Source organism: Microtus oregoni, unplaced genomic scaffold (genome assembly GCF_018167655.1).
Source record: "Microtus oregoni isolate MIOR12 unplaced genomic scaffold, Mior012 000045F_ref0000178, whole genome shotgun sequence".
In the NCBI taxonomy this organism is placed as follows: domain Eukaryota; kingdom Metazoa; phylum Chordata; class Mammalia; order Rodentia; family Cricetidae; genus Microtus; species Microtus oregoni.
In genome coordinates, this window is record NW_024543219.1 from 163,563 (window position 1) to 189,951 (window position 26,389).

Here is a 26,389-nt window from a genome sequence, read left to right on the forward strand (position 1 = left end):
AAAGGAGAGTGTCTGTTTATAAGCACAGATCACGGGGCCTTCCCAGCAGCCTGCAGGCTAACCATGGGCTTTCTCACAGGCCATCATCATCAAACAAAGGGCCTAGAGAACTGAGAAAGGAAGAATAGAATTTTTATAAGTGCTTTAATATCTATACATGTAACGCTCAGTTTATGATAAGGAAAGGTGAATTTATCAAACAAATCCTACTGCTTGCTTCTGATAACCACCAATAACCACAATGTTCTAAAAATTGTCATTCATCCCATCAAGTATACCGCTGCACCTTTGTGGAATTACATTTGTGCACTGGGGTACCTGGGACTCGATTTCAAGGCTAAGACAGGGACTGTAAGTCTCATCAGAATGATTACCTCACCAGCAGCATTTGCCAGGCAGGCAATACAAGTGCTGGATAGCTAGAAATAAACACCTAGACATGTCCTCAGACTTTGTATCTGATGAGGAAGGCAGGTTAGAGAGAGGATTATAAGTAACTACACAAGTGCAGGTGTGTGGTGCTGCGTTGTGTTCAGTGTTACAGAAGCACACATAGGTTACATGAAACGAGATGAAGGGGGTGGGCATAGGAAAACAATCAAATGTCTGAATAAGTGCTCTTTAAAGATGAAAATGATCAGGGGGAAAACAAAACCAACAAAAAGTTTTGGTAACAGCAAACGCTGATTTAGCAGTCCTGTATACCAGGCATCTTTAAACACCCAGAATAAGACAAAACTAGGTAATAAAAAAATCTCATGGACAATGTCAACGACATGGCCTTTTTTTAAGTAAGAAAACCAAGAAGTCTTTAAAAGATTTTTTTTTGATAAGAGATAGAAAACAATGTTCTAGAAAGGTAAGTTCTCACAATGCTGTGTTGACTAGAGAAGTAGGAATGGCTTTGAGAGATACCGGGTTCTCCTGCGTTTCAGGGAGAGATGGCAGTAGCCTGAATTCTGGCAAAGGCAGGCTTAGAACAGCACATGGTCCTTTTTCCCAACAAAAAACATTGGGTGTGGGAGTTCCAAACATCGTCACAGTACAAGTCTTGTGTAAAATACAGCTATCTGTATGCCAGAAGCTAGCAATAAAAATACAACATTTTCTAAAGATTTGTATACATGCATATGAGGTCATTATCTTTTCAATAAATAGTGTACATCATGATAAAGTTGTGTCAAAGTCATCACTGAAAACATGGCTGTGCCTGAAACATGAAGTCTCTCCCCTGTGTGTCTACACAGAATACAAAATCCATCCCTGATTTGCCGCCCAGCTCAGCAGGACCCTTCTCAGCAGGGCCAATGCATGAACGACAGTGCTGACTGATATCCATATCCTCATGCAGCTGTGATTTTTTTCATCCATTTATTAATTTCATTTGGCACAATGCTTATTATATACAGAAAACAAACATTTAAGGACAACTCTTGAGTCACTAATTGTAAGAGCACGTAAACTCATCTAATAAAAAGTATCTTGAAAATTAAGAAACATGTAAATATGATCCTAGCACCACCCCACTGGGAATTTGTCTACTCAAATACTTTTTTTTTCTAGGTTTTTTTTTTCATCTAAAACCCATTTCCTGGCAGAATTTTCTATCCATTCACCTCGCACTTAATTTCTGATAATAATCCTTTAACTCATGTAATTTAAACTGTAAATAATCTAATTTGCAAATAAAATGAGAAAGAACAAAAACAAAATGGTGGTTCTAACTCTGAATTTCAAGTTATCTAAAGTCTTTCATTTCCTTGAGCTTTTCAAGTAGAGATGACAGGCTCTGCTAGCTAAGGGTTGTGGAGAGCAAACAATAGAAGATACTCATCACAATGATGTCTCCTAACTAAGGAAGGGGGAAGTAACTGAGACAAGGCCTTGGACTTGAAGCCCATTACCAAACCCACCATGAGAACTCCAAGACCATTCCCCCATGCTACATAGACCCATAGACCTCTCAGGCCTATAGAATCACATTTTACTATGTGGCTCAAGGGCTGCCTCCTGGACCCCTCTCCCACACTTGGGCAATAAAGAGATGGCAACAACTCCATCCACTAGGAAGTATTCTAGGAAGACTAGGCCAGAACATCGCTCTGGAGTTCAGTGCCGGGTCTGCAAACATGAGACTCGCCCCAGGCAGAAGACAGAAGTCTCAGAGTGCCTTCCAAGCACTGGGCAGAGATCTGTATAACAGTAGGACAGACTACTGTTCCAGCATGCTACACTGTCAGCCGTACAGCAGGACTTCTTCCCCAGCTATCTTTTATTTATCTATTATACCTAGATCATGAGCACCTCCCACGCTTTCTCTGTGGTTACCAGAGTGCGGGATGAAATGTATGGAATAAACAGAGGTTGGTCAGCCAGTATTGCTACATATCAGAGTAAGACGTTCTGGGTACTACTGTACAGTAGGGTAACTATAGATAATAATATATATTGTATGGTTAAAAAAGCTAGAAGGTTCTCCATCAAGAAATGTATAGAAGGGAGGGAGAGAATCTACATTTCTATACCTCATAAGTATTTCCTGAAATGCACAATTTACAAAGATGAGTCATCTGGATGGATGCTGGCCACACACAGTGTCCGTCACTGCAGCTCTCAATATGCACAGATCCTCGTGGCAGCAAGCATTTCAGGCTCAGTCATCGTCTCACTTTTAACCCCAACCTCATTTCTCTGACAAATCCCAAATCCTTTCATGAATATTTTAATGAATAAAGATATATAATGATTAACCACTTTTCCTTGAAAGGAAAAATTCATGTCTCTGATAGATCACAAAGAATAAGCTTCTTGGTAAGACAAATTCTGAAATTTGGGGGGTCAAATATCTAACTTGGGAAAATTCTAGATAATAGTTTTATAAGTGAAGGAATGTTTTCAGAAATCGAAAGATAGAATTAAAGTCAGAACTATAGTAATTTTCCCTCCAAATTACTGTTATTTCCTGAAAATCATTCCCAATATAGGGCCTCAGTGAGTTTCTTAGGTCTCCGCAGTCCCCTTGCCTACAGTGCTGTGGGGTTGGATGGGTACACATTTCTTGAAAGTTGATCACATCTGGTAGCTAATAGGATCACCCAGAATACTATAAACGGGTCAGGATGTGGTACAGTAGACAAGGCAGACAGGGTAGAACCCCTCATCTGAAAACCCCAAACTTAACCTTTTCCTCTCATCTGTGAAATTGAACTAATAATCAGTTTCCTCATTATCACACATGCTGCAAGATCTGAGGATAGGAAGGTCTGGGAAAAACAAAACAAAACAAAAGCACTGTGCAGGCTATGATACACATCCTGCAAATGCCCACCACCAACAGCCTCAGCATGAGGTTCTCAGTGACATCACCTTTGTTATCTTTTAGACACTAGAACGGCTCCTGACACATCTTCAACTGAACAATTCTTCTAGGCTGAGCCATAAGAACTCAGATTTATAGGTGTAAAATAGACAGTTATTAGAAAAAAATCTTGTAAAAACCTTTCACATTTCTATAAAGTAGGTTGTTTAAGAAAAGCACTAAATGGCTACTATACCTCGGGTCTGGGCAGCTTCTTTTAAAGCAGCTAGAAGGTGAGGCTTCAAGTTCTCCAAAATAAGTCTTGCTTCAAGACCTGGGAAAAGGGACCTAGAACGTGAGAGGTGTGAGCAGTTACAATTCTAACAATTCTAAGGTTAAAAAAGTCCACCATAGAATTTCAAGTCAGTTAAACCTGCTATTTCATTTTACACGAATTACATCACGTCAAACTACAATATTATCTAGGCTTTGCTTTAAAATACGAAGGTATCATATACCAAGTCAATTCAAAAAGTCTAAATACCTAACAATAAAACAAATTTTATTCCATGAAATGTCAACATGTTCCCTTAGCTATAGAAACTTAGTTGCTAAAGCTAAGTAGGATGATGCACATCTGTAACCCTAGCATCTGGGGCTGAAGAAGGAAAACTGCTTTCCAGGCTAGGCTGGGCTATACACTCACACTCTGTATTAAGCCCAATGCCATCTATTGAAGGCAGTGTCACAGGAGGGCCTTTCAACAGGTGGTTTGTGCAGCGTACAGAATAGAGCAGATAGATACGCAATATGTTTGTCAAATGTGGCTCTAAAAAAAATAATAATAAAAAAATAAAAATACAAAGAAATAATTTTTTCACATACTATTTTAAATTTCATCAAAGTAATTCTACTAACTAATCCTACCTCTATTAGTACCTTATAATATTGTTTTCAGTGTTGTGACTGAAAATTAGCTACTAGAGCAATTGTTTCTTGAGAAAAAGTGTTATTGTGTTGTCCTGGAACTCCCAGGTTCAAGTGGCCCTTCTTACCTCCCAAACAGCTGGGACTAGAGACACAAGGCAATAAACCCAGTTCTTATACCTTTTCCTTTTAAAGTATAACATTTTATCTTTTAACGTTTCATGAAAAGCCCTCCTTACCACACAACCTACAGATAACTGGTGGATCTGCAGTCAAGAACCCTGTGGACAGGACAGCCCCCCACTCCCTGGAGCAGCCAGTGTCTGAGTCACATAGTATCTACCTTGGGAACTCTTCTGAGGTGATGTAAACAACATCCTGATCGGAGACAGATGAGGAGAAGGGGACAAAAGCCCCACTTTGTAAAGGCAGCAGCTCGAGCCCAAGCAGCTCACTGTAGGCGTGGTCAGAAAGCACGAATTCTAGAAGATGAAGCTTTTCTTCAGTACTGCCCAGGTGTGCACACTTCCTCAGCACCTGCCGCACCCATGTAGGTGTTACCTTCCTCACAGGAGTCGCAGTGGAGGTGGCGGAGGCTGCACTGAGCTGAACAGCGGCAGCCAGGTTCCCTGGTACCTTGGCAATCTGCTTCCCTGAGCTCTGGAGGTAGTTGAGCACAGACTGTGTGTATTCTAGACTTCCATCAAGTTCTGAGAAGTACACCTGCTCCAGCTTTACCCACTCACCACTAATGGAATAGATCACCGCATGCTGGAATAGCTCACTAAACAGAGGCCCCAACACTGGCTGCCAGTGTGCCTTGACTTTGCCGGCCTCAGGCCAAAGTTTGTAGATGGCATCCACTGACAAGGGGAAATCGGAGCTCTTTTCTGTCTCCAGGCGTTTTATTGAGTCTAGGATCAGAGTAGCATAAGCTTTGGGAACAACATTCACAATAAGAAATTCATTCCACAAGGCTGCAGGGTCTCTCCATTGGTCCAACTCTCTCCATTTTATGCTCCTGCGGTTGTCAGTTAGGCCAAAGAAGCCACTGACATGAACTGGAAGCCCTGTTCTGCTTTCCTCACCAGGAGGTAAAGGAAGAAAACAAAATGCTTTTCCTGAGAAATCAGATATTGCTCCATTTTCTTCATCATCCTTGCCTGATAAAGGCATGGCTAGTCCAATGATTGGGACAAATTTCAATTCATCAGCCAAAGAATCCAGTTTACTACTAATGCCTCGCCCACCCACACTGTTACACACCAACCAAGACGTCTTCTGGGCATCCTTTGTGCTCTCGTCCTCCAGAACTATGTTTATATGATATGTTACACAGGTGATACTGTTGCTTGGGATCTTTTTACAATAGTTGCTTATGGCCGTTCCCAGAATCTTGATAGAATTCGGTCGTTCATGTTTCAGGGTCTTATTCTCACTAGCAGTCACTCTAAATACCAGTTTTTCTGTCCCATCGGCCTCTCGGACATGTAAAGATACAGACTGTACACTCTTCAGGAAGAGCAGCACTGTGTCTGCATCTGCCCTGAAAGAGTCAAACAACTCCAGAACCTTCTGCTTAGTGTAGAGATTGCTGCTAAGCTGAGAAGGTTGTAAGCGAAGAGGGAAGCGGAAAAATGTCCCTGGAAAGCTGCCATTTGCAAATGTTTCCTTGGTGCTTCCAAAAACGCCAATGAAGGGTGCAAATTGATCCGGAAGCTCATTCATTTCTTTGCTGTCATCCTTGAGATTCCAACATTGGCCTGATTCATGGGGGCCAAAAAGTGTCTGATGAGGATCTAGCATTCCTATCTGGTCACCACTAAAGATACAAGGAACATCTGTAGAAATGAAAACCAAGGCATAACCAACTAAGAAACTCAATGAACAATTTTAAGTGCTGCCATAATGAAATAACTACCATCAAAATATTACATAAGAAATAGCATGACACATGAAATTCCTCAAAAGCAAGTGACTTAATACTTTGAAAGTGAGGCATAACAGTTTCTGGTTTGAGCCAATCTAGTAAGAGGCAGTTATAGAAACTTCCATGATTTTTGTGAAAATATGTGCTGTATCTTTAAATATTCAACAAGTGGAAGATATAAACACTATTTAGACATATACTCAGTACTAACTGCCAGATAAATCCAGCTAGAAAGAAAGGAGTTACCATTTATGTTCAAAATTAAAGATTCAACTGTTGACTTTGACAATGCAGGTTATTCCATTGCCATGTAGGTCAGCAAGCACAGACTCTATACCGAGTGAGAAATTAACTTTCCTAGTTAATTTCACACAATGTGTACTGCCAGTTCTTAAAGATCCACATCTTACCACATGGCCTTTAGACTGACGTCAACTGTTTCTTCTGTTCCTCAACTAAATACAGTGATATTTCAACCATGGCAGAACTAAAGTGTGATTTATTACTCTGAAAGAAACTTTTATCCATGGTTCTACTCAAAGGACTTCCTATGGGTAATTCTGATGTGTTTTGTCTTTCATGCAGACTTTAGCCCCTAATCTTCACACTCAATGTAACTCTAGTAAAGTCTGTCAGCTCTTTAGTATCTGTGGTTGTCAGATGCCAGTTCAATTGGGACAATCAAAAACGTCTAAATTCTTATGTATCTTAAGTAGCAAATGTATGTCCATTAGATCCATCAACAAGACAATCTAAAAAATATTTGTCCTTAGTCCCTTTACATGATGCCACATACTCACACTGAAATCAGTTCAGAGAGACTCTTGATATTGGAAAAGCATAACCTATGGCTTTCTCAAATCTTCAGATTACAAAGAGCCTTCCCACAAATGATTCACATCAATGTGTTCACTGTTAACTAGGGGACAAAATAACACTGAGCTGCACACACAGGGTAACAGGCCTGCTCTAAATTCCTGCACAGTAGTCTCTATATTATACAATCCTCAACTGTGCTTCAACATTTATAAACCATCACCTGGAGCCATGAAAAGGTGAACTTCCAAAAGGTAAATATATAAATAAAATATGAAGATTCATGTGTAACAGCTACGTTTTACTATATAACAATATAATTTAATATGTAGCATGGTCAATATTAAATATTAATGTTAATATAATACAGTAGATTTACCAAAATTTATCTATAGTTTGGCTGAGTTTACTCCCCACTTGCCCACAGCCAATACTGCACCTGTTATATGGTAGACAGAATTAAACCCAATTCCAAATCTTCCAACCTTCAAAGGATCATCTTTTTTCCTGCTTCTTGCTATTTCTTGAATACCATGCCAGTCCTCTGGGGTGAAAACCGCATTGTTGTACACATAGAGAGCCGACCCTGGGTATTGAAATGCACAGGCAGACACTCAGCAAGATGTATGGTCAGCTCCGTTCCAAGAGCTTCATCCAGACAAACAACAACAAAAAAAAACAACTTATTTGATGAGAAAATAGAGACAAGTGAGCACAGCGACTAAATTCTGCATTATTATTCCAATTGTTTTCACAATAAAAATAGAAAAAAAAAACTTGGTAAAAAGCTAACATCCAGAGAAGTAAATTGTCAGGAAATTACAAGAATTATGGAACGTAAGCAACAAAAACTACAGATCAGACAAGAATATTACCACAGTGCACCATCCTCTGTTAAAACTTCTAAATTGCATATTCAAGTTATTCTTTGTAGAGGGAATTTCTAGAAAATGTGTGCAGCATACATCAGCTTGATAAACTGTTATGTGCTGTTGGAGTTCACCAAGAAGCTGGCTCTGGGATCTGACCCCTTCCACTTTAGACCCAAGAATGCTGTGTCAGTGTCCTCTCCAAGGCCTCTTGTGAGGATAGGCTGAGGCCCCTAACTCTGTGACAGGAAGGGATAAGAACAGCAAAACGCTCCACGAGTAAAAATGGTGTATTCTGGAGAATAACTAGAAGGTAAAGTATTTCTAACCAATGCTACTGCTGTTTGTCCCATCATATAAAAAAAAGTTCTGAAGTGGGAAAGAGAAGCTCACCCATGGAGAGGACATTTAGTGGGGAATTCCAGTCTGATTGTTTCAACTTCCCTGGTCATTTTCTGTTGGATGTTGTGTCCAGTTTGATGACAACATCTCCAGCAGTTGCTATTTGTTCTTTTACTTGGACACCCATCCTGAGGAGAACTCTGCTCTGCCTGGGACTCTCTTTTGGGAACTCCAGCTGACTGTCATAAAGGGGATTCCTCAGTAGGTCTCTGCTGGATGTTTTCAGCAAGTGACCTGATGTTTTGCTATCTATCTATCTATCTATCTATCTCCTATCTGTTGCTATTTATTCTTTTACTTTTTTATGTATACTGAATAAACACATCCATTTAAAGCTGAAAGTATGGCAAGCATAGATCATTCTCTAAGACATGCAAAACAATGCATTAAGGAAACCTACAACCAAAAAAGACTTTGTCACTGTATTTTTTCATAAAGCAAAAATTAATTCCTTACTAATGCTAATAATCATCTTTTAAATATTTGGGTTGTATGTTTTTGATTTTGCTTTACTTAATTTATATTCACAGCATTGTGTAATTTAAATAGTCATGGTAAATATTTAAATAAATTACTTGGAATTACAATGCTATCTCCAAAGTGATTTCTTTAATAATATATTGTATGTGTAATTATGAGCAAATACTTCGGCATTCTTTGAGACTCATTTTCAGAAGTCCTAACATTCTCTGAATATAAGTAACTATATCAACTCATTACTCTTTAAATATCATCAGTGTTTTCAAGAATAACACAGACACAATTAGGCACAGAATCTATATGTGTACTCTTTGATCTGTGCAGCCTCCATGCTAATGAACTATATGGAGATTCCGAATATCCAAAGAACATATCCTTATGCTTCTTTAAATATGGAATGTTGGCCTGGTCTTTTTTTTTCTTTTAATTAGTGCAACTGCTATCTTTATAGTAATCGAAGTCAGGACATGAAGTTGGTCAAGGCTGATATTCTGAAAAGGACAAGCACACAGCTATGAAAAACTACTCAGGAGTCAAGGGAGTCTGGTGTCACCAGATCCACTGTCACCAATCACAGCACAGGCTCAGCCTCTTCATCTGTACTGAGATCAGAGCTTTATCTCCCCACAGGGGAGTGCAAAGGATCCACTGTGGTATTACTCAAGCTTCCCCCCAGCATACACCAAAGAGAAGAGCCCTTAAACTGCTAGCTATTTCTATTATGATACAGTAAGTATGCAAAAATAGTAATGAATGACTTGTTATTATCTATCAGCTAACCACGGTTCACTTAAAATGACATCTGTCAAATACTCTGTGGTTCTACCTGCTCCCTGTTTACTAAAAGTACAAGACACAAAAGGAAAGATCACACAACGGGCCCAGGAGTGAACTTCTTGTCAGAATCTAGAAAGATCTATATAACTTTAAGATCTAGAGAAGGGAATTAAGAAGTTCAGCATGGTTACCAGCATTACAGCTGACCACCAGGGGAAGGAAAAGAGATCTTCCCTCCTAGAGTCAACAGGAAAGATAAGAGCTCCTCGGCTAGGGACAGGACTTCCTGACCACCTCCCCTCCCTGTCCTGGAACACCATCAGGCTTGAGCTTGTGCATGCAGTCATGGCTGCTGTAGGTTCACATAGTGAATGCCTGTCATATGCGTCACTGCTTCTGGCTTTTACAATCTTCACACTTCCATAGGAGAAACCAGACTTATTAAACATTCAGGCCTATTTTCTTCAAAGGAAGAAGGACTGATGCCTGGTCACCTGGAAAGCTGGAGTGGATGCTCCAGCTGGAGTGGGTTCTATGGACCCAGCCTGCCTGAGTCCCCCAAGTCCTGAGCATTGTTCAGGCCCTTATTCTGAGCTGAGTCACTCAATGAGTAGAATCTATCCTTAAGAAAGAGGTTTCATACCTTCTCGAAAATTGACCACATACTCAGAAACAAAGGAAACCTCCACAGATACAAAAAAATATCACTGTCCACCTGTGTCTTATCAGATCACCACGGATTAAAGTTAGAAGGCAACAACAATGCTACCCCCAGAAAGCCGACAAACTCATGGAAACTAAACAGTCAACTACTGAACCACACCTGGGTCAAGGAAGAAATTAAGAAAGAAATTAAAGTCTTCTTTGAATTTAATGAAAATAAAGAGACAACATACTCAAACCTATGGGACACGATGAAAGCAGTGCTAAGAGGAAAGTTCATAGCACTAAGTGCCCACTTAAAGAAAATGGAGAAAGCATACAGTGGGGACTTAACTGTTATCAAAAATCTCCCTTCCAAAAAAACCCCAGGACCAGATGGTTTCAATGCAGAATTCTAACAGAACTTCCAAGAAGAGCTAATACCTATACTCCTTAATGTATTTCACAATATAGAAACAGAAAAGTCATTGCCAAATTCCTTTTATGTAGCTACAGTTACCCTGATACCAAAACCACACAAAGACCCAACCAAGAAAGAGAATTACAGGCCTATCTCACTCATGAATATCGACACAAAAATTCTCAATAAAATACTGGCAAACCGAATCCAAGAACACATTAGAAAAATTATCCATTATGATCAAGTAGGCTTCATCCCAGAAATGCAGGGCTGGTTCAACATATGAAAATCTATCAATGTAATCCACCATATAAATAAAACTGAAAGAAAAAAACCATATGATCATTTCCTTAGATGCTGAAAAAGCATTCGACAAAATTCAACACCCCTTTATGATAAAGGTCTTGGAGAGATTAGGGATACAAGGGTCATACCTAAATATAATAAAAGCTATTTACAGCAAGCCAACAGCTAACATTAAATTAAACGGAGAAAAACTCAAAGCCATCCCAATAAAATCAGGAACACGACAAGGATGTCCACTCTCTCCATACCTCTTCAATATAGTGCTTGAAGTTCTAGCAATAGCAATAAGACAACATAATGGGATCAAGGGGATTCGTATTGGAAAGGAAGAAGTTAAGCTTTCGTTATTTGCAGATGATATGATAGTATACATATGTGACCCCAAAAACTCTACCAAAGAACTCCTACAGCTGATAAACACCTTTAGTAATGTGGCAGGACACAAGATCAACTCCAAAAAATCAGTTGCCTTCCTATACACTAAGGATAAGAAAACAGAGAGGGAAATCAGAGAAGCATCACCTTTCACGATAGCCACAAATAGCATAAAATATCTTGGGGTAACTCTGACCAAGGAAGTGAAAGATCTATTTGACAAGAACTTTAAGTCTTTGAAGAAAGAAATTGAAGAGGACACCAGAAAATGGAAGGACCTCCCTTGCTCTTGGATTGGGAGGATCAACATAGTAAGAATGGCAATTCTACCAAAAGCAATCTATAGATTCAATGCAATCCCCATCAAAATCCCATCAAAATTCTTCACAGATCTGGAGAAGACAATAATCAACTTTATATGGAAAAACAAAAAACCCAGGATAGCCAAAACAATCTTATACAATAAAGGATCATCTGGAGGTGTTACCATCCCTGACTTCAAACTCTATTACAGAGCTACAATATTGAAAACAGCTTGGTATTGGCATAAAAACAGAGAAGTCGACCAATGCAATTGAATAGAAGACCCTGACTTTAACCCACAAACCTATCAACACCTGATTTTCGATAAAGGAACTAAAGTATACAATGGAAAAAAGAGAGCATCTTCAACAAATTGTGCTGGCAAAACTGGATGTCAATCTGTAGAAGAATGAAAATAGATCCATATCTATCACCATGCACAAAACTCAAGTCCAAATGGATTAAAGACATCAATATCAGTCCGAACACACTGAACCTGATAGAAGAGAAAGTGGGAAGTACTCTACAACACATGGGCACAGGAGACCACTTCCTACGTATAACCCCAGCAGCACAGACATTAAGGGCCTCATTGAATAAATGGGACCTCCTGAGACTGAGAAGCTTCTATAAAGCAAAGGACACTGTCACTAAGACAAAAAGGCAACCCACTGACTGGGAGAAGATCTTCACCAACCCCACAACTGACAAAGATCTGATCTTCAAAATATATAAAGAACTCAAGAAACTAGACCGTAAAAGGCTAATCAACCCAATTATAAAATGGGGCACTGAGCTGAATAGAGAATTCTCAACAGAAGAAGTTCAAATGGCCAAAAGACACTTAAGGTCATGCTCAACTTCCTTAGCGATCAGGGAAATGCAAATCAAGACAACTTTAAGATACCATCTTACACCTGTCAGAATGGCTAAAATAAAAAACACCAATGATAGCCTTTGCTGGAGAGGTTGTGGAGAATTGGGTACACTCATTCATTGCTGGTGGGAATGCAAACTTGTGCAACCACTTTGGAAAGCAGTGTGGCGGTTTCTCAGGAAATTCGGGATCAACCTACCCCTGGACCCAGCAATACCACTCTTGGGAATATACCCAAGAGATGCCCTATCATACAACAAAAGTATATGCTCAACTATGTTCATAGCAGCATTGTTTGTAATAGCCAGAACCTGGAAACAACCTAGATGCCCTTCAATGGAAGAATGGATGAAGAAAGTGTGGAATATATACATATTAGAGTATTACTCAGCAGTAAAAAACAAGGACTTCTTGAATTTTGCATACAAATGGATGGAAATAGAAAACACTATCCTGAGTGAGGTAAGCCAGACCCAAAAAGAGGAACGTGGGATGTACTCACTCATATTTGGTTTCTAGCCATAAATAGACATTGAGCCTATAATTAGTGATCCTAGAGAAGCTAAATAAGAAGGAGAACCCAAAGAAAAACATATAGGCATCCTCCTGAATATTAACCTTCATCAGGCGATGAAAGGAGACAGAGACAGAGACCCACATTGGAGCACCGGACAGGAATCTCAAGGTCCAAATCAGGAGCAGAAGGAGAGAGAGCACAAGCAAGGAACTCAGGACCGCGAGGGGTGCACCCACACACTGAGACAATGGGGATGTTCTATCAGGAACTCACCAAGGCCAGCTGGCCTGGGTCTGAAAAAGCATGGGATAAAACCGAACTCGCTGAACATAGCGGACAATGAGGACTACTGAGAACTCAAGAACAATGGCAATGGGTTTCTGATCCTACTGCATGTACTGGCTTTGTAGGAGCCTAGGCAGTTTGGATGCTCACCTTACTAGACCTGGATGGAGGGGGGTGGTCCTTGGACTTCCCACAGGTCAGGGAACCCTGATTGCTCTTTGGGCTGACGAGGGAGGGGGACTTAATTGGGGGAGGGGGAGGGAAATGGGAGGCGGTGGCGGGGAAGAGACAGAAATCTTTAATAAATAAATAAACAAAAAGAAACAAAAAAAAGAAAGAAAGAGGTTCCATGTACTCTGCATCCTCCATCAATAGAACCTATCCTTATATTTATTACAAATCCTTCCTCTTTAGGCCCTTGGCCTGAGCTCTGTTTATTAGTCAACAGACCTCATTCTTATTCTAAAGGTCACAGGCACTTTGCTACTTTGCTAGGGGTTTCTACTGTGGTGATAACAGTCACATGGGACCTTTTTCTTAAATGCGTAGGGGACATAGACCCTGAGGCCAGACTCTGGACTTGTAACCCAGAGCTTACAAAGGCCAGGCTGACTCACGTTTCATTCTTCACCTTGCAGTCCCTCCAGCCATGACTCTTACAGGGTCCCCAGCTCCACCTTCTCTTTTGAGATGATCCCTGAGCCACAGGAGGAAGGTATGTGACTGAGTTTTTTGGTGGTGGTTGTGATGGTGAAGTTCTAAGTTCTGGCTGGCCTGGAACTCATTATACAGATCAGGTTGGAACTCACAGAAACTCACCTGCCTTTACCTCCGAGTGCTGGGACTTAAAGAGTGTACCACTATACACAGCTATTTCAGTGTGTGTGTGTGTGTGTGTGTGTGTGTGTAATAAAGATGGGAAGCAAAAAGACTTAAGCCATGAGGCAGAATTTTGAAGTGAAATGCTTCTAGGATCTCTACGTTCTCACTAGCACAGCACATCAGGACAGTGAAAACAGAATGTCCTAGGCATAAGCATGACCACCATTACATCTAGGATCCTGTTCTTTCTCAGAATAACTACAAGAAAACTTGCTCTTTCTATCACTATTATGTGGGCAGGGACTGCCCAGTGTGCCACTGCCTATGGAACTGTGCAGTGGATAGGGCTGTATGGGACCAGGACTTGCTGCAGACCCCTGAATGCAAACTGAACATCCATCTAGGAGGCTACATTAAATAATAAAATTACAGCCAAGAAACTACAAGCTAATCCTCTCACCACTGAAAGATCAGTCTCTAGAGGACTGCAGTAGAGTCAGCAAAGTGGCAGAACTCAGAACCAGGGAGCTAGCCTCCTGAGATGATCACATCATATACATCAGAACCAGGGAGCTAGCCTCCTGAGATGATCACATCATATACATCAGAACCAGGGAGCTAGCCTCCTGAGATGATCACATCATATACATCAGAACCAGGGAGCTAGCCTCCTGAGATGATCACATCATATACATCAGAATCAGGGAGCTAGTCTCCTGAGATTATCACATCATATACATCTCTTTACAGATGCAAAGAAAGAACTACGGTTAAGCCTGAAATCTGACATCAGAATGACTGTAGCCACTACAATAAATGTTAAATATTCAATTAACAACAATGATGGTTACTGTCACAAAACATCATTTTGTGACTTATGTGTCCCTAAAATATATCTAAGAAATGAGTTAAGACTTCTTTTTCACAGTAACTGTCCATCATATACAAGTATTCACAATCATCCATCAATTCCAGAGCTGAGATGAACTAAGCTATATACATATTTTTCAACATTTCAGGGTGCAAGCAGGCGGCAAGTCTATAGGTGATGGCTCTCTTACTACTTTCCCTCTCATCCTCCTTTTTCCCTTCTCCTATTAAGTCTATGTTCCCACCCACAGCACAAGGGCAGCCCTAACGTAGAGACCAATATATATACAACTTCTTTCCAAATGCAGAAGAAATGATAGTTATTTAGAAGTAGTGTCCTTTATCTTATTCATAACATAAAGTGTAGACTGACTGAGAGAAATGGAAGGCTATATAATTACATTGTTAGCCATTTTATTTTTATTTTTTTCTTTAAATATACCAACTAGCAGAAACATCTTCCAAACAAAAGCAGAAAAAGCAAAAACACTTGAATTAAACATGCCAGGAAGTACAAATGATAATCACACTGTTCATTAAAAGCATTGTAAATCATTAAAAATCATCATTAGTACAAATAATAAAATTTATTCCAAATTATTCTTACCCTGATATTGTGCCATATCTTTTGACCAAAGAGTCTCCGTTCCATATTGTGTTTCATCATATAAAAATTTAACCTCTGTGGCTCCAGCATCTTCTGCATTCTGAATTAATTCCTAACCATAAAACATACCAAAAATTTATATTAATACAGTCATCTACTGTCCAACTCTGTATTTACCTACAATATCTAAAATGTAAGTGTATCAAAGTGAAGAAACCTCACTACCTCCATGGGTAAGGTAAGCTCTGGTAAGGTTCCTATTGAAAGTAGTCCTATATACACAGGAGTTGGGAAGTCTTTCCCAGAAATTTACACCCGCAAGTCAGCTCTGAATGTGCTAACATTTAGTCTAACAAATCCATGCAAAGCCTTTGTTCTAAGGAAAGTACTCTAGTTCAAAGATCTATACAGATTATTCTGAGGTATCTTATGCTGAAACAGCTTCCAAAAACAGACCATTGTTCTCATTTGTTTATCAAATTTAAATGCTCTTAGATACTCAAGGGTATTAGTCTACATGCACCCTAATAAGCAATATTCTAGACAACCTGACATGCCTCAGGCAGAAAGCATCTTAGTGATGAGAACCATTCATAAATAGAGTAATATCAATCATTTGTTGGATTGTGAGTGATCTGGTAGGTGCTCAGAAACCTGTGATATAGAAAGGAAAGGGCAAGACATCAACAAAATTCTCAGTCCTCACCACCCCCAAATACTTTTAAACACCTAACAAACCTTCCTGGAAGCTCAGACTCATTCCTAGCAAAGATCCTACTCCCTCACTTCTGACCCAGTTCCTGTAATCAACAGTTGAATCCTCACTCTGAATTCATGCAGGTCACTCAGGCCACCTCAGTCACATGACAACTCCATAATCATACCCTTCATTACTCCAGAAGTCAATATAAAAAACAGGTCTCAAATTAGCCTTCTATGAACACCATTCTGAAAGGCACACTGAAGCTGCTCCAATGTCCCTTAAGAGGCAGCACAACCTTTATTCCATGCCTATCTGAGCATGATTCCATAAGCTAACAGACCTTAAAGCTTTGGTAGGCTAGAAGAGAAATGAGGGCTTCAGGAAGGGAGCATAACGAGATCATAACAACTCATCTACAGTCCCAGTTCATTCAAGAGGTTTCTTATTAAACACCAAAACTCATTTTCACAAAATCTTCTTTCATTGCCTTTCTTTTGGTTATTTAATTTTTGTTTTTCTATTAATAAGTATATTCAAACTTAGAGAACATATCACAAGCCATGTCCATAACCCTAACATAACATAACACTAAGACTGATGTAGAAACATTATGAGTTTGAGGTCAGCCTGAATTACACAGAGAGTTCCACTCCATCTTGTGAAAAAAATATATTTGAGTATGTAAAATATAAATAAATAAATAAATAAATAAATAAGTAAGTAATTATGCTATTAAACTCTCTCACAGAAACAAAGCTCTAAATTCAGATCCCAAGCAAGCATATGTTCCTGGCCTCTAACATGGCCCTGTGTTAGGCTGCTGAACCACTGGTTGGTTGACTAGTGGCTGGTGTATGTAACCGGGTGCTCTACAAAAGCACTCCTAGAGGATACCATGTTTATAAAGAGAGTATACAGCAGCTTAGTGGAGTCCTATACTCCAAGCCCTCCTCCCTTCATGCCAACTGCAGTCTCAAATCTACTCCATTCAGCTATGCACTGTGACTGTGGAGGCAAGGTAATCAAATCTAGATCAAACACAAACACTGAGTTATCTGCTCTGGAAGCAAACCACAGATATCCTACCTTAAGGATCTGTCCTCCTTCTGGGTATCTTCTTAAAATATCCTTGAGAAAATCAACAAGTGGAGGAGTTGTTTGACCAAATCGACCTAAAATACAGAATATATTTTAAAAGATTTAGGAAAACAAAACTTCACAATTCACCACGTAAAGATGGAAAATATACAAGGTGCTGGATCTGTATGGTACTTTTTGACTTTGAATTTTTTAAATGCTAATGTACAAAAAATAGCTTCTGAGAGACACTGAATTATGGAAACTGCTAAATTAAACCAACATATATATTTTAAGAATGTCTTCACTTTAAGAATGGAAGACAAAGAATACTTTGAGGGAGAAGTCATGTCTTTGTTTCCACGGGAAACAATAAGTTATGATTTCCTTCAAAGTTAATAGAGTTCAGATTTGACTGGGGGAGAACTCCTGAGGATTTTGGCTACCAACATGAGGATAAAAGCCAAAACTACAGGACAGGTGACATATATGCTGATCCCTCTACGATGGGAAGAGTTCTGAGACTGGATGAGACATGATAAATCTCTTTGGCTACAGACTCCTCATGACTTATTACATGTCATCCTTTCATAGTGCACGGACAGATGGTTACACAGTCCAAACAAACTTATAGAGTTAACAGATGCCTTATACTAGCTCAAACATAACACAAAAATCATCTGTCGCTGACTTGTGCATACCACACATTCTGTACTTGTGTCAATACACACACACACAAACACACACACACACACACACACACACACACACACACATAATATATATGTTACTTTTTAAAAGTTTATGTATTTTCAGGGGGGGAAAGGGAGTAGATGCTAATGATGACAAGTAGCCCAAGTGATCCAGCCTCTTAGAATGCCTCTGTTACAGTTTCCTCAAAATTCTGCATCCAGAACAACTTCAAAGCTGCTAGCTGAGATGGTCCAGCCTCACAGACTATTAAGCCAGGACTTCAGATGAGCTTATACTTTCCCACCACTCAGAAACTAAACAAAAAACAATACAGCTAGCTCTCTCAGGACTTGACCATATCCCAATTTTCTCAGCGTCCTCTGAAGATGCTGTTATCTCCAGGCAACAGGAAATAATTTTAAAAACTACGATGCCTACATTCCCAAAAGGTGGACTGGGTAGTTTTCCGTCACTCAGTGTTAGTCATTGTATAGGGGATTGGTTGCAAATTGTTACTGATCATGGTAAGGAAAGAAACAAGGGAGGTTAGAGTTAAGGATCTCATTTTGAAAAGAGGGGAGATAGGGTAACGATAGGATAAAAGGGCAGATTACTAAATCTACTTTTAGACTAAAAATTAATTACTAGTCTTAAATATTTTATACTGGTATGGATTTGTGTATATTGATACAAATTTAAGGTTGTTTTTGTTAGAACATACCCTATAAATGTTTCTACCCTTGTTTAAGATATTTTTGTTTTTCAAGACAGGGGTTCTCCGTAGCTTTTGGTTCCTGTCCTGGAACTAGCTCTTCTAGACCAGGCTGGCCTCAAACTCACAGAGATCCGCCTGCCTCTGCCTCCTGAGTACTGGGATTAAAGGCGTGCGCCACCACCACTCGGCAAGATACTTTTATATTGACACAAATTTAAGGTTATTTTTGCTATACTATATATGTTTCTTTCTTGTTTAAGGTATTATACCTATGCAGTTCATTTAAAAATGTAATGTAAAGTTCTAGTCCTTGAAAGCTATTATTATAAGTCATTTAGGATAATTAAGAAATATAAATTAGTAGTTAGTCATCTATAACAATAAAACTTGTAGTCATGTTTGGTATGTTTTCAAGGTCATACAGAGATATATTTTAGATATACAGATGATCTTTAAACACTTCAGAAACCTACAGAATATCACATTTAAGATGTTTTAGTAACAGAAGGCTTTTCATGACAATGAGACGGATCTGTTCCTGGCAGCACCACTCTACTTCAAATAAGGATGTTGGGCATCAAAAACCTCCATATGGAGTTTGTTTTTATTGTGGCAAAGTTAGCAGCTCAGCAATAAATTGCCCGTGCCTCAATGGCTGAAACTATACTGTCCAAATTGGACAAAAAAAAAGTTACTGCCAAACTTTACCAAGACAAGGTATGACAGTCCTTCTAAATTCCTGCTTCATAGAAAAATCTGTCAGATATTCTAGGAATGTAGCCAAAAATGGATGCACCAATATACAGAGAAAACTAGGGCAACTGTCTAGGCAGCTAGATGTCTCCATTGTTTCTATAGTTTTGAAACACTTCTTGCTTACTCAGGTAATATTATATCCTTTGTGGGTCTCTGATAGAGTTGAAAATGAAATAGTTATAGTTTTATAATTTTCCTTGTTACTAAATTCCAAAAAGAAACTTACAAAAAGATATAAAGTTTATAAAATAGTTAAGAAATATAAAAGCATAAGTTGTTTACCTAAGATGTTTTGAGGTCTAAAAAGATAGTTTTAATATGGTAATACCATATTAAAGTTATGATAAAATGGTTTAGTTAAATTCATCAAGATAAAATAAATAATAGAGTATTTTCTCAAATATGCCACATACAAATCAACTGGACATTGTGAATGTAATTCTTACCTGATAACTTTTTATTGTATATAGTTTTACTATGTTAGAGTTAAAACCTTTCCTTTTTATTTAGACATAAAGGGAGAAATGTTGTAGGGTAATTATACACTGTATGAAGAAGTATTTTGCTGTGATTGGTGTAATAAAAAGCTGAACAGCCTATAGCTAGGCAGGAGGAATAGGTGTGATTTCTGGGGAAAGAAAGGAAGAGGAGGAGATTCAAGGTGCATGGGAGACACAGAGAGGAAACAGGAGGTATAAGATGAAACAGAGGTAATGCCATATTATAGAATATAGATTAATATAAATGGGTTAAGTTATAAGAGTTGGCTAAGAACAAGCCTAAGCTATAGACTGAGCTGTCATAATTAATAATAAGTCTCCATGTAGTTATATGTGAGCTGGCAGCCCAAAGGAAAGCCTGACTACAGAAGTACATATAAAAAGCTACAGAAACTTAATACATGAACTTGAAGGTCACTATATACCCATGAAACTATCCAAATATCATTATAACTCCCTTATTCTATCAATCAGCTCCAAAAGTTTCTCCTAACTCCATTTTGTTTTGACTTTATTCTTTTTGTGGAAAAGTATTTAAGATCTCCATTCTTAGCAATTTTATTTGTTTGTTTATATTTATTTATTGCTAAGTAGCTAGGCTGGCCTCATACTCCAAAGAGCCTCCTGCCTCAGCTTCCTACATACTGAGATTACAGGCATGCACCACCATGCTCCACTCTTCTTAGAGGCTTTAAGAACACAGTACAGTGCTAGCGCTGGTCATCACAACTGGGCCGTTCACTGTGCAGCAGATCTCCAGATCTCATTTGTTTTGCATAGTTAAATTTCATATTGGACCAACAACTCTTCATTTTATCCTCCTCCTAGTTCATGGCAGTCACCGTCCTCCCCTCTGTGCCTGGATTAAAATAAAATCTTCAATAGACTGAACTATGCTATATTCTGATAAAACCAATATTATACCTCCCCCTTTTAAGCCTTTTGATTGAAGGTTCACAAAAAGATGACAGGTTTTGGGAGTCAGATCTCCAATCTTGATCCAGTCAGGTAACTGAAACAGAGAGCAGAAATGTGTAAGAAGTGACACAACATCCAACACTGTCATTTCAAAACCTTCCTCAAGTGTTTTCATTCAAGTAACGTTTGTTAACCATTCTCACCAAGAAATAAGTTGCTCTGAAGGGAATGTTTCAGAAGACAGACAAAATGATGGTTAAAATATTTATGTTAAAAGTTAGAATTTTTCTTTAAATAATTATAAGTAAAAATTCACCTATTTGTCCTCTGCCAAAGAATTCTTCCTTCCCTCTTTCACAAGCTAGGCAAGTATTCTACTTGTCCAAATCATCTTAAATTCAGTTTCAGATATATGTGAGATCCTTAACATAAGCAAAACTATCTTTTTGATCAATGCTATCAATATGTATTTGGTATATAGCATAGGTCCAGGAAACTGTAACAAATCAAAAGGACAAAAATTTTGACATATTAATATGTATGACAATTTTCTTGGGATTAATCTATTCAGCATTCCCTGAATCAGCAGCATTTTTTATTTATTTTTAGTGGTATCCCACAAAATCATGTTCCCAAGGAATCACGTTTTCCTTTGGAAGGCATTACTACAGATGCCCCCAGCAAGAGAGGAGTAAGCTGTGACTTCCCTGAAAACTGCCTTGGTGCTTGGCCCCAGCTTCTAATGAAGGCGGGTACAAGATGAATTACTGACTCAGAGCTGACCCCTCTGTCTGAGTCTACTTTCAATCTACTGACATGGTCTACCTGGGCTTTTTCAACAGTCCAAAGATCACAAACCTGACTCCAAAGCTTACCTGAAGGACTGCTTTTCTAAGGTACACTTTACTGACAAGGCCAACTGTCTCCGTGTTCAAAAACTCAACGAGGAGAAAGGTGAGCTCTTTAGCTTTCCCTCCAGCACCACCTCAGCTTTATTTCACAGTCACTCCAGGGGAACATCCCTCTCCAAAGCTCCTCCACAGTTACTTCTAGGTTCAAGTACATAATCTCCAGTCTCTCCAAACTAACTGTATTTCTCCACTCCCTGCAGCAGCTTCTCCTGTCATCCAGGTTTTAATAACCCTCTCCCATTGGATCTCCTTATTTTCTGTATGTAATCCTTCTGCTCCTCTTGTTGGATGTACCACTAATGGCCTTGGTTATAAAACATATTCACATCATACACCTGCTGAACCTGGGAACTATCTTTGAAAACTAGTGCACTCCTTGCAGGTGCTTAAAGAAACATAAATGGGCTAGTCAGGCAGTTGTGGCGCACGTCTTTAATCCAACACTTGGGAGGCCGAGGCAGGCGGGTCTCAGTAAGTTCAAGTCCACCCTGGTCTACAAAGAGAGTTCCAGGACAGCCAGGACTGTTACACAGAGAAACCCTGTCATGAAAAGCTTTTTTAAAAAAAGGAGAAAGAAAGAAAAAAGAAAAAGAAACATAGATGAGAACATTGACTGTCACTAGCAAAAAAAAAGTCCTTAGAAATAATCCAAATACTATAATGTATTTGAATAGCAAAATATCACACATTAATGAATACTGAACAACTAAGTTATATATATATAATTTAGATGTATATTAATAATGAAATATTGAGTGAAAGCTATCTAGCTTATTACATGAAGAATGATAAACTCCTTATAATGGGCATAACCAACAAAAGTAAATGGAATATTATTTGGGTAATGTATTTAGGTTACACATACATATGAAATACAAATATATACATATACACACATTTATAGAACTATTAAGATAACAAAAAGACAACAGAAGATACACAGACATGAAGGAGAAAGTCAGGCATACAGGCACAGAAGAAACATAAGGGTACTCATAACATCATCCATGGATGATCATTCTACAGGTTAATTAACCATCTAACTAATTACTAAAAGAAAGTCACACATAAATCAATGATCATTAGCCCAGTTTAGGATCATTAAGGTGCACTAAAAGAAAAAATGGTAGAGCAAAGGAAGGAAACATAGGAAGTTTCCAGGTTTCCAAGACAATCAATTGCAAGAAACTAGACACCTAATAACCTAAGTACATTAGGTTAGCCAGACATAACTGAGAGTCTGACAACAGACAGTCTGGTAGACTTTACTGATTCTCCTAAAGAGCAATCAGACAGTAGAGATGTCCCAGCAGCACTACCTCCTATGGAGCGTGCCATGATCTGGTGGCTTGTATAGGCCCTCTCCCCTTCTCTCCTGGGCACTACAACTAACCAAAGAAAGGTCCCTGTTCTCCTCCCATATGTACTATGTCCCTATTCATTGTTTTTAAAATCGATTATAAAATCATCAGAATCTTGGTCTTGTCAGCCTCATTCTCCCTTACAAACCTCAGAGACACGCATCTTCAATTAACAGCAAACAGGAACTCTACCCAAATTATTAAACACTATGACAATATAACTATTCAGCAGATCACCCAAAATTTCCTTTTTTCAGTGTCAAAGACATAGGGAGATGCTCAAGAGTCAAAAGTTGGGGTTTAGGGAATGGGGTATTGGAGAGGGACATGACCTATTTGTGATGAATTAAAAGACAGAAAAGCTAAATCACCATCTACTATCTATTATGATCCGCTGCTCACCCTGAAATATTCAGAATTTAGTAATGTCAATCTAAAAAGTCCTGAGCAGCATGGGGCTGAAAGGTAAACTCCACCTGTGGAAAGAATGCCAACACACAATGCTTCTTTTGAGCACTAAAGGAGGCTGTAGGTATAAAGGTCAGAGAACAGTGTCTGGAGGAGAGCAGGGAGTGGAGGGCACAATAGTTCTCTTCCCACACTTTCCAAATACAGAAAGGGAGAGGTGCTAACTATCGGCCACGGCCTAGAATTCTGTCTTCAACACCGACCTCTCTCTGTTTCATATCTGCAGCTGGGAGCTGACTTTCACCGTCTTTAGAGCCACACACCCTAGAACTGGCTAGACTGGATGTGAAAGCAGAAACTAACACACACATGGCTAACGGCATACACATGGCAGCAGCAAGCAGGATCTGGGTCACCCACTTCTCCATTACTTGCATTTTCCCTGTGGCTTCTATGTCTTAGCATCAGTAGAACCACACACAAAAGCAAACTGTCACATTTCTTCCAGAAATGGTCTCCTGGTCTGACTCCAGACTTAAACACATGCTCTGTAAAGCCTTTTGCCTTATTCTACACCCTCTGTCCATCCTTTAGGTCAGCGGTTCTCAACCTTCCTAACATTGCAGCCCTTTAATACAGTTCCTCATAAAATTATTTTTGTTGCTACTTTATAACTAATTTTGCTACTGTTACGAATTGTAATGTAAATATCTGATATGCAGGATAGTCTTAGGCAACCCCAGTGAAGGTGCCACAATTCTCTCCTTTACAGAGTGTCCTATATATCCTTTGATTTAATTATTTGTGGTGTGTGTGAGAGAGAGCGAGAAAGAGAGAAGACAGAGACAGGAGCGCATTGTGGAGGTCAGAGGACAACTCTGTAGAGATCCTTCTCTCTGACCTTTGCAAGGGTTTCCAGAATTAAATTCAGTCGTCAGGCTTGCACAGCACTGAGGCATCTCACTGCCTCCCCATGCTTTCAACTTCACCTTCACAGCCGTAGACTAGAACCCCATGACCTCAAAACCAATCAGTGATAGACACAGATTTCCTTCACCCTCCTAACCACCCAACCCAAACAATATGACCACTTCTTCCACCAAGCACCCCAAATCTGAGCTTTTCAAAGGCACCTCAGAGACACTTCCAATGGCAAAAGCTACAACTGAGTCATTGGAGTAAATGCATCTAGGGAACAGAATGACAAAGGAGAAGCAGGAGTAAGGTGGGCAAGGCATGGAGGTGACAGATAAAGAAGGCAATAATGGTGAGTGTCTCTTTTTGATTCCGCCTCAACTCTCTGGGCAAGCCAGTGTGTGAGAGAGGTGCATAAAAACAGGTTCACCGGAAATCTGTTAAAGTGTACAGGAAATCAGAAAACTGACCCAGGTATATAAAAAGTCAAGACCACACTGGAGAGTAATGAATTGAGCAGTATGGAAATCCAACTAGAAATGTCATCGGTGTCGCTCAAGTAACCCCTGTAATTTCATTCGACTCTTTAAGTCCTGGACATGCTGTTCTTTACCGAATAAGAGAGGTAAGATATTAGAGTTATAAAGAATAAGATCATTTGCAATAAAAAGTCATTTAAATTTCCCATTCAAGGAAACTCCAGGATTTGTCCCATCATCTAAGAGGATATATGAAATGTTGCTATTTTCCAAAATTGTGGTCTACTAAGACATTCATTGGCACTTCAGAAGTTTTAGATTTTCTCCTCAAAATAGCAGTATGGGTATTAATGTCTGAAGTCCCTTTTCAGCTGTAGATTTCCGTGATTCATAGAAATTAGTGGAGAGTGCTTGCCCAGCACGTGCAAAACCATAAGTCTCAGCCCCAGAACCACAAGGGGCTGGGAAGGGATCCAGAACAGGCCGTTTTTAAAACAGCATTCTTATTCAATTTAGGGCCTGAAGTAAACGAGTGATGAATCAGAATGGTGATGTCTGAGATTTTTAAAACGCCTCGGTTCACAATGCCCATCAAAAAAAAACGTTCGTCTTAGGCAGTGAAGATTCACGAATCTGGAACCGTAAATGGAAAACAAACAAACAAACCAAAAAACCCCACTACTACCGGCAGGCGCACGCTCCTGCCATTCTGCCCCAGCTATCTGCAAAGCTCGAATGAATCATCGGAGCATCAGTCTTCCGCGACGGACAGGAGCCCCTGAGTTTCCTGCCGCCAGCACGCGACGGCGGCGCCCATCTCCCCCGGGCAGGCCCGGAGCCGACCTACCTCCCGGTCTCCGCGCCACAGCCGCTGCTCTGCCACCGGGAAGCCGGTCTCGGCGAAGATGCGCTCCTTGAGGTCCCGCGCGGTTGCTGTCGCCGGCACCGCCACGGTCCTGCAGCCCACGCAGCCGCGGAGCACGGTCACGCGGACCCACCTGCGCCAGGCAAAGGGATGGTCAGCGGGGTTCGCGCGCGGGCCACCCGGCCCGCCCTCCCACTCGGGGTCTCGTCACCTGTCCCCCATGGCGGGCTCCCCAGGCCCGCAGGCCGCCGCCGCCTCACGCCCAGTTCAGCCGCTCCGAGAGGCCCGCCGCTGGCCCTGACGCGGGGATCCTCATGGCGTAGGCCGGCGCCGCCGCAGCGCTCTGCCGCAGCCCGCAGAAGAGGCAGAGGAAGACGCCGCTGCGGAGGAGGAACGAGCCCCGGCGCGGCCGCGCGCTCCCGACGCAAAGGGCCGGGCGGGCGTCGCCCGCGGGCACGCGCGGCCCCAGGACCGTTAGCTGGCGAGCCGCTCCTCCGCGGGCTACGCCTTTCCAGACGCGCCCTGAGGGCCGCTACTGTTCTCCCCTGAGCCCCAGGCCCCGCC

The 26,389-nt window shown here is 40.2% G+C and overlaps 1 protein-coding gene across 3 annotated transcripts in view; it reads right to left on the minus strand.

The window, feature by feature from the left end:
- The window catches only part of Sacs (sacsin molecular chaperone), a 139,765-nt gene that overhangs the window by 73,170 nt on the left and 40,206 nt on the right, over window positions 1-26,389 (minus strand). For 2 of the 3 annotated variants that reach the window (XM_041634033.1, XM_041634030.1), the window contains exons 3-9: window positions 25,808-25,958; window positions 20,893-20,980; window positions 17,314-17,399; window positions 15,525-15,636; window positions 7,411-7,557; window positions 4,569-6,066; window positions 3,555-3,646 (exon numbers count right to left, since the gene is read on the minus strand). In XM_041634033.1, coding sequence (XP_041489967.1) covers window positions 3,555-3,646; window positions 4,569-6,066; window positions 7,411-7,557; window positions 15,525-15,636; window positions 17,314-17,399; window positions 20,893-20,980; window positions 25,808-25,958 — 2,174 coding nt within the window. Of the gene's footprint in view, window positions 1-3,554; window positions 3,647-4,568; window positions 6,067-7,410; window positions 7,558-15,524; window positions 15,637-17,313; window positions 17,400-20,892; window positions 20,981-25,807; window positions 25,959-26,036; window positions 26,339-26,389 lie in introns of those variants that run through there. The other variant, XM_041634031.1, reaches the window with a different exon arrangement.